Genomic DNA, 9,962 nt, shown 5'->3' with positions numbered 1-9,962 from the left:
CAACAACAAAAAATAACACTGCCCTCGTCTGGTTGTATGTCATATTGCATCTATAATAGAGGGTTTTTTAAAAATCAAATGTAGGTTATTTTATTTTATTATTATTTATTTTTTACACTGTTTTTCTTTCGTCTTTCTTTCTTTAATCTTTTCCATAGATTCCCTAGCACTCTCTTGAAAAAAAAAAAAAAATGGGTAAGCCATAGCCATTCAATATTCAATTATACATTTCATACATAAAAAAAAAAAGAAGCTATTTTAGTCTGGACAAATATGCTTCATTTTCATATAGATGTGTGCTTTTTAAATGTCAAAATGTGACGAGTCATTCCAGTGTAAAAAATTAATCAAAATCCTCCCCAAATTGCTTAACAGAGACGACGCTGTATTTATGAAGAGAAGCAGTGGTGTTTCATGGACACAACACAAGAAGATAAACATGAAGAACGTGTTGAAGAAACTGGTAGGAACATTTTACTATCATTATTGCCAGACTTTTGAAACTAGATGAAATCTGAACTATTAAAGAATGATACAGAATTATTGTCTCATTATTTTAACAAACTATTCATAATGGTAAATATAAGTAGGATATTATGTATCTGTGAACTATATATTTTCTCTATTTCTTTCAACTAAGCGCAGAGTTTGACTCTTAACCAAAGTTTAGCCTACTAATTTACTCAGAATTTGTCATCCGTGAACAAGAGAAAACCCCTCTGTGATGGTTCTGTAGTTTAATGTGAACTATCTAAAGTATCGGCATGTTGAATATGAATGTTGTCAGTGAACACTGTGGCTATAATTTCAGGTTGGCATGAAAGCCCTTGTCTTTATCCTCGTGCTTGGGTTGGGTGGAACATTTCAGAATGGATTTTATCTGACAGCGATCAGCTCTCCGTCTCCGGTGTGCACTTGTATTTCTATTCATTCTGTCACTGTCATTGCATTAAGATTACATTCTATTTTAAAGTGTCCTTGATAGTATCCTAGTAGCTATATAGAACCCTCAATTTTAAACAACTCTTTAAAACAAGTTTATCATAATTTTTTTATAATTTTATAATCATTTTTAAGTAGGTTAAAAGTTCTTCATTGAACCGTTGATGCCAATAAGAGTGTAAGGATGAATGTCTTTAATGATTGCATAGTACTTTTTTTTTTTCTAGTGATAATATATGCTTACAAGCTGCTTCAAAATTCATGAAATGTTTTCAAAATAAAAATGAATTCAAACAAAAATTATGGGAATCCCTAAAAGGTGAAGCACCAGACAGAACACTTCAAGTTTTCATAGAACCAGTACAAGGTTCATTAACAACAACTTACTATGGTGAAGGTTAGGGTTTAGTTTAGTTCCTTGTGATTATGTATAACTTACCATACTGCCCTACAAAGGGCAAAAGACCTTAACTCGCTAGAGTGTGGAACTGAGAAAAATGACTAAAGATCTTAAGTTGTCCAGCCAAATTACTTATAGGTAGGACACTGGAAATCTGGCATTTAGATGTTTTAGTAATGGAAATGATCTACATCTTGAGCTCAAACTCACCAAGGCAAATGGCAGTAAATTCCACATTCTCAATATTTGGTTGTTGTTCGCCATTGGCAAAATCATTATAGTAACACCAGTATACAATCTAGTGATCATGGCATTTATTTTGGATTATTTACAATAGCTTTTTTTATATGGAGCAGTTTGGTAGCCTAATCATTGCATAGCTGACTAGCCTATTTATGCTATAGCCTGCTAGCTAGCTAAACAAAGTAGATTGCCATCTATCTAATTTGTTAGTCTAATGCATCTTTTGTGTGACACAATTTCTTACCTTGACCTTGATGTCTGCGTTTCAAAGCCATTTCAACCATCGTTAAACACTATTAGTAAAAACATCCACTCAACTATTTGTTTTACCTACACTTTTATTCCGGTACCGTGTGTGTCAGAAGTGTTTAGTGACAGATCACAGATGTATGACACAGGCTACACCGTAATTTAAATGCAGCAGACTTTAATGGACAGTAAAACAAAGGCAGAATACCGTAACTCCTGACCAACACAATAACTTCTAAATAAACTCAGTTTGAAGGTTATAAAACAAAGGCAAATGGTGTTATGGTGTTCTGCCTTGGTTTATCCTGGGCTTTTGGAAGTTAGCGCTAAGACTACCAATTATTTTCTCAATAAAACAACGGAATTGACTCAAGATACTTATCCACATGATAAAGGAGGTCTTGTCCCCAAAATATCAATAACTCACTTTCGACCAAAAATGAAGTTGTGGCCTTTTGCCTTTGTAGGGCAGTATAGCAAAGATGTGACATGTAACAAGGACGCTGTAAAATAAAGTGTTACCAGAAAGCAACATTTTATGTATCAATTATTTTTCTATTGCTAATCCAATAACATATGTAGTATGAATCAACTCTTGATTTATCTCAAATCTGTTTACCCACAGTACATTCAGAGCTTTATTAACAGCAGCTGGATACATCACTATGGAGATGAACCAGGAGAGAAGACTGTCACCTTCATCTGGTCTGCTGTGGTGTCTCTTTTTGCTTTTGGAGGTCTCATTGGCTCCATGACTGTCAGATTCTTAACCAGTCGTCTGGGAAGGTTAATGTCACCCTTCCGCATCTCCTTTCTCCATTCTGTCTTTTAAAGAGATGAAAATTCTGTCATCATTTACTCACCGTCCATTTGTTCCAGACATGTACTAGTTTCTTTCTTCTGCTGAACACAAAAGAAGATATTTTGAAGAATGTTGGTAATCAAACAAATACTAGGAAAAAAAATACCTTGGAAGGTAAATGGATGCCATCAACTGTCTGGTTACCAACGTTCTTTAAAATATCTTCTTCTGTGTTCAGCAGAAGAAAGAAACTCAAACAGGCTCTGAACAAGAATAAGTAGCATTATTGTATCACTCTTACATAATATTTAGATAAATGGATGCTCATTTACTGTTCACATTCTTCTTTCAGAAAAGGAGCCATGGTGTTGAACAGTGCCATCTCAGTTGTGGCCGCAGTAATCATGTACATTAGCAAACCTACAAACTCATTTGAGTTAATCCTTGTAGCACGCTTCCTATTTGGATTCGGAGCAGGTATGTCAGACTGTATTATATATAAATAATACCTACGATGTAAAAGAAGTGACATTTATTGTGATTTGCTTTTGCTCTTTGTTGGAAGGCTTAGGTGGGAATGTCCATTCCATCTACCTTGGTGAGAGTTCACCAAAGAAAATAAGAGGCATGGTGACACTCACAGCCGGTACCTTTTTGTGTCTTGGTAAACTGACAGGACAATTTGCTGGTCTCAGGTAATAATTAAGTATTAAAGTTGCAATGAAACAAAAGTAGAGATAGAGCTTTTCTTCTGTATTGTAATGTTTACCAGAGTGAAACTGATCAAAGTCGGCATGAAATGGAAGTTGAGATAAGGCTGGCCACACACTTGAAGATTTTAAGCCCAATTTTGAGCCTGATTTGCACCCCTCAAAGATTGGGGGGCGTGGCCTGATTCAATGCTTCATGTAAGTCATGACGATTATTTTACTGTTCCCGATCACGTCGGAGCCCACACGATCCCAAATTGTAAATACCAAACATGTTTGATATTTAGAACTCTTGATCGGGCTGTCACTATTCTCGCAATAGCCAATGAGAGCGAGCAAGCTTCATCAACTGAATGTTGCGTGCTTAGCTGAAACTTGGCAGCCACAAACATGCCACAGAAGTGGAGTATTGAGAAAGAATACTCCATATTTTTTCCCTTTTCCCATAAAACAAAACTCACGCCACGAGAAACAGCTGATGACGACAATCGTTCTCAAGTCATGTTTGATCTCGCCAGTCTCCATGAGATCTTGTCTCACAGTGGAAATGTTACAATCGACAGGTGTGTCGTCTTGCGGTCTGGACGAATCTTCTAGTGTGTGCATTCAGATTATAATGCAAAAAATCAGTTGAAACTGCCCTTATGTCTGTGGTCTCCCATTTTTAAAATCGGTTAAGATTTGAAAATCCTCTAGTGTGTTCCAGGCCTAAGTTGACAAGAAAAAATGTAGGGCAGGACTTGGCTTTGCTGTTGGGCTTTGTAGGGCTTTGCTATTGACAGAAGAAGATACCAGCAGCCATATAACCCTGAAGCCCAAGACTGGTTTCCCACTGAAGCTAAGCAGGGTTGAGCCTGGTCAGTACCTGGATGGGAGACCTCCTGGGAAAACTAGGTTGCTGCTGGAAGAAGTGTTAGTGAGGCCAGCAGGGGCTCACTCTGTGTGGGTCCTAACGCCCCAGTATAGTGATGGGGACACTATACTGTAACAAGGACCGTCCTTCAGATGTGACGTTAAACCTAGGTCCTGACTCTCTGTGGTCATTAAAAATCCAATTGGGAAAATAAGAGCAGGGATGTAACCCCAGCATCCTGGCCAAATTTGCCCATTGGCCTCTGTCCTTAATGGCCTCCTAATCATCCCCATATATACTGTTTGGGATCTGATAAGCTTCATCACTCTGTCTCCTCTCCACCAATCAGCTGGTGGGCGTTCTAGCGCAATATGGCTACTGTTGCATTATCCAGGTGAATGCTGCACATTGGTGGTGGTTGAGGAGATTCCCCCTTCTATATGTAAAGGACTTTGAGTACCAGGAAAAGTCTTTGTTAACCCTCTGGGGTTCTTGATTTATGGGTCACACTCAGGACCTTCGGGTCAAAAATGACCCGGAGGGCGGGATTAAGATAAAAAAGATTTGAGTAAAATCAATTAAATATATTTTTGCTCAATAATATTTTTTCTTTTCTTTTTTGGTGTTTTGAGATAATTTTATGATTTATAATTAATATTTATGCAATAATTATGACCCATTTTTCCCATTGAATATAATAAAAAAAAATTCTATATATATATGATTTTTTATTTTTTTTATTAAAGCTGTATTTCATTTTAGAGTCAAGCCTAGGTCTCATGAAAGCAATTTTTTAAATGAGATCGGTGCCATCCGGTGGACACATTGAGCATTTTTATCACGCAATAGCACATTCTTACCACTATAGTGGATCTTGCGTTTTATAAAAGTTTTTAAAAATCGTAGCTTCATCGGAATAGTCCGAAACTTGGTGAATTTATTGGTACTTGGTATATGAACACACAAAAGGGACAGGATTTGAAAAGTCTAAGTGGTCGTAAAAAAAATAGTCACACTCAGGACCTTCGGGTCAAAAATGACCCCCATAGGAAATGAGTTTTTTTGTGCATACAATCTACAAATCAGCCAGGATGCAGAAAAAAGGACTCAAAAGTGAAGGGGTGAATCTCTAAAACATCAAGAGTGCAAAACAGACAAAAAAAACTCACACACACACTTATACACACAAAAACACACGCACACAAATGAACACGTGCCATTCCAAAAGCTAATTGTGTTTTTGTGTGTGTGTGTGTGTGTGTGTGTGTGTGAGTTTTTTTTTTTGTCTGTTTTGCACTCTTGATGTTTTAGAGATTCATCCCTTCACTGTTGAGTCCTTTTTTCTGCATCCTGGCTGATTTGTAGATTGTATGCACAGAAAAACTATTTTCATATTTTTGCCAATTTCCCATTCATTTCCTATGGGGTCATTTTTGACCAGAAGGTCCTGAGTGTGACTATTTTTTTTTTTTACGACTTTTCAAATCCTGTCCCCAATTTTTTTGGGGTGTTCATATACCAAGTACCAATAAAGTCACCAAGTTTCGGACCATTCCGATTAAGCTACGATTTTTTACATTTTTTTTATAAAACGCTTCGGGTCATTTTTGACCCGAAGAACCCCAGAGGGTTAATCTGCCTTTGTTTCTTTCCGTACAGGTCTCTACATGGCAAGCATTTTTATTAGATTTTTTCTCATGTATTTTGTTTGTCTACACTCATATAATTGTGAATTGTAATTACCTATACATATACTGGTTCTGTTCTGTACCCCCCAGGGGGGTTGACTGCTCTCCCCGCTCGTGGGGAGTTTTTGCCCACAACAGAACCATACCGCCATTTGACATATATCACCATAGAGAAGTTTTACCGAAAGATTAAGATATGACATTTTGATTTGAAGATCAAAAAAACATGCACAGATAAATTGTTCACAATAAAATGAAAAACATTATAACCTTAGCATTATCTTGGCATCTGGAAAGGAATCTTTTTATACTCAATATTTCATTAAATTGCTCTAATTTTCTCATTTCATTCACAGGGAAATTCTTGGCCGTGAAGAGTGTTGGAACATCCTGTTGTGCATCTCAACGGTTTTTTGTGTGGTTCAGTTGGCAGTCTTGCCATTTTTCCCTGAGGCTCCACGATATACTCTGATAGAGAAGGGCAACACTGAACAGTGCAAAAATGGTGCATTATTTTTAACAAAATCAATGCAATTTTAAGTAACTGACAAACCCCTGTATGCCATTGCAAACGTTTTTTTATGTGTTTTCACGGCAGCACTGCAGTGGCTATGGGGACCAGGAGATTATAAGATGGAGATAGAGGAGATGTTAGAAGAGCAGGCAGTCATTGGAGAGGAGCGCAATAAGACTCTGATGGATCTTCTGAGAGACAAACACTTGCGCTGGCAGGTCCTTTCCCTGCTGGTCATAAACGGATGCATCCAGTTCAGCGGCATCACTGCTGTAAATCGTTTAGCTTTTATCATCAATTAATCATATTATGCTTCTACTGTATATAAAAGTGTGTTCTGATTCAAAAGTGACCTATAGTTTTCCTATGTCATTGTGTAGTCAAAAAGTATCCAAGACATCCTTTAATAGTTAGAGAATAACCAGACCTTTGTACTAACTTTTACCCTTCTCGCCCATACTGTAGATCACTATCTTCTCTTTTGATATATTTTTGGAAGCGGGAATTCCAGAGGACAAGGTCCGTTATGTCTCTCTGGGCATAGGAGTATCAGAAGTTCTCGTCTCCATAACCTGTGTAAGTTCCAGAGAAGCACACACGAAAGTGTGTAATTTGAAATGGAATTGGGATTGTTGCCCATGAAGGAACATCGTAAATCATCTCTGTGGCCTTTTTTGTTTTTAACAGTATTTCTGCTTGTGTGCATGTGCAGGGCCTGTTGATTGAGAGCGTGGGGAGGAGAGTCTTGATGTGGAAAGGGTTTGGGGGCATGTCAGCCATTATGGTATTAATCACAGTCAGCCTGTACCTAAAGGTGAGTTTCATTCATTTAACAGCCCACAGCAAGCACCGAGCAGACCTTTATCATCTCATCTCTGTTTCATCCGCAGGACTACAGCTCTGTGATTCCATACATCACAGTCATCCTCATTTTCCTCTTCATTTTTTTCTATGGAGGAGGCCCAGGTAAAGCTATTTTCACATTTTTAATGACATTTAGCTCTAGTTTTTGAAGTTGACTGATCGGTTGGCATTCCAAAAGTGCTGATATAACAATTAAATATAAGGGACAGTTCACATAGAATGCGTTTTTTGCATTCCACTGCAGCACATTTTAATTGTTTTGTAGGCCTAAACGTGCTAGACGAAAGTTTGATTGGTGAAACGTGGCGCTCAAGTTAAAAAAACCCTGTGGTGAAAATCTAGTTTTTAATGTTGTTTATGTGGTGTTTTAAATATGCTTTAAGACATAATGTGCAAATTCATGTCAACACCATTGCTGAGTATTTTCTCTTTAAAACATCAGTGAATCAAAAACGTGGTTTGAAATCGCTGGTGTTTCTGACGTCACAAACTACCTTGTAACCAATCACGTCACGAGGGGGGCGGGCTTTACTATATCATTAACTATGCTCTGACGAAGGGGAGTCTCAAGAGAAGCCAGGTTATCCCGGTAAATTTTTCTGTTAATATGAAAAACGTATATTTAGCAATATTGCGGGCGAATTATGAATGATGTATATTACGACGTTATTATTAACTATATGAAGTTCTAATCGTTTCTAAGGATGCTGGGCAGACTAAGATGGCGAATGGGAACATGGTTTGTGTAACATTAGCATTACATTATAAGCAGTTTGATAACAGTCAAGCAAAAGGCTAATCATATTAATCATCGTAACATATGTGTCCGGTGTTGTAAAGAGCGATACCATTGTGCAGCATTTACTACAGTAAAGTTGAACTGAGTTGGTGTGAGTGGAGGCGGGGCTAATTTGCATATTCATGGTTCCACGTATACTAAATGAAGCAAGTGTGTGGAGTTATAATCGAGCTATTTTAAGGCATGAAAAAATGTCATTAAAAAAACTTTAAATATGTAATTTTGGTGATCAAAGATGAGTTTTAATGGATAAAATTATTGACTAAAGGGGAAGTTCAGTTTTTTCTCTAAAACGTGCATTTTTGTTTTAATTCCACTGTTCAGCGTTTCATATTTAAAAGGCATTTCACAAATTTGTGTGCCCATATAATCTTAGTGAAAGTGGTAAACAGATTTGGCTTGCTGTCTGCTATAGAGGGGCTCGGAGAGGATATTCTACCCGAGCTCCGATTGCCAATTTTCACCTTTCACAATATTGATCTGTTGCATAAGCAATGTCACTTTCTCAATCATGTTGTGTGATATTGTTTAAGATGGGAACATTCTATTTTGGTTATAAAATGACTAGTCGGTGCAAACAACTCAAACCAGTTTTGCTCTGAACAGCTGGAATTTCACTCGCCAATGAGATCTTCATCCAGTCATACCGCCCAGCTGCATTTATGTTTACCGGCATCCTGCGCTGGCTTGGATTCGCCATGCTTGGGTTCATCTTCCCACTCCTTATTGTAAGTCCACTGACATATATATATATATATATATATATATATATATATATATATATATATATATATATATATATATATATATATAGCTTTTTCATCATATTTAAAGCCATTATGGCTTTATCGTGATTCTCTCAAAGTCTCTCTCTACTCTCCTAACTAAAATACAGGATGATTCTTTTATGTGTGCCCTATTAGGCCTATATGTCTTCTTCCTGAACAATGTGTAATACCAGGCTTTCAACACACCTTTTCGCTGTTCCTATGAAAACTACTCTGCTGTCTGTTACTGCACACTGAGACTCACTTTAACAAAAGGCCACATTTCTCATCCATGTTTCTGCAGGACGTTCTGAAGTCTCTGAGCTTTGTTCTCTTCTCCTGCGTTTGTCTGATAGCCGCCCTCTACGTCTTCTTCATCCTTCCTGAAACAAAAGGCAAAACTCCACTTGAAATTTCCCAAGAGTTTAAGAACATCAGAGCGTGTGGATCCTCCAAAGAAGATGACATGTGCTTAGAGACTAAGCTGTAGAGTTCAAGATAACTTGCTTTGGTATAGCCTATTGATGTAAACGTGGATGAACGTGGACTGGCATTACATGAATTGTTATCATATTTATTTTTCATGTTACCAAATTGTCATATTTATTAACATTATATTTATAAAGATAGACTGTTTAGCTAATATTATAAGAAAGTGATACTGTACATTGATATAAATATTGATTAAATTATTATGTGAGAAGAAAAAGACTACACAACAGCAGAGGAAATGAGATCGGTCAGTACATTTCAGTGATCAGAGAGCCGTGAAATAAAAGACATTATACTAGGCTAGTTTTTCAATGAATAAAAATATCTGAATTACAAAACTTGTTCTGTTATTTGATCTGCATGTTCTGTCATGTTCTGAGAGACATTTTCGCTTCAGAACACCTTGTAAAACTTCAGGAGCTTTTTTCTTTCTGTCTCAATGACTGAAAAATGTCTAACTACTAACGTAACGTCTAAAGCAACTCGTGGTTATTTCTTACATGAATTAACTAGTTGTTCATTAACTTGCCAATCAAACATTATGACGTCAATACAATCTCTGAACCATGGTTAACCCCATTGTATCGGCCCACCTGCAGGTTATTGCGCAAGGGGCTCTGGGTTTGTGGAACCCCGTGA

The 9,962-nt window shown here is 37.2% G+C and overlaps 1 protein-coding gene across 1 annotated transcript; it reads left to right on the top strand.

The window, feature by feature from the left end:
* Positions 1-391: 391 nt before the first annotated feature.
* On the top strand, positions 392-9,321 carry slc2a9l1 (solute carrier family 2 member 9, like 1; the record flags this gene model as incomplete). The annotated part of the gene is made up of 12 exons (XM_079845350.1): positions 392-463; positions 812-907; positions 2,460-2,620; positions 2,989-3,113; positions 3,202-3,331; positions 6,244-6,392; positions 6,486-6,673; positions 6,867-6,977; positions 7,114-7,215; positions 7,292-7,367; positions 8,671-8,792; positions 9,136-9,321. 12 exons carry the CDS (start codon positions 392-394, stop codon positions 9,319-9,321), a joined length of 1,518 nt encoding a protein of 505 aa, XP_079701476.1.
* Positions 9,322-9,962: the final 641 nt, after the last annotated feature.

This window comes from Gobio gobio (genome assembly GCF_949357685.1).
Source record: "Gobio gobio genome assembly, chromosome: 19".
Classification (NCBI taxonomy): Eukaryota; Metazoa; Chordata; class Actinopteri; order Cypriniformes; family Gobionidae; genus Gobio; species Gobio gobio.
Note: the sequence above shows the minus strand (reverse complement) of the source record. Positions and strands in the feature narration are given on the sequence as shown.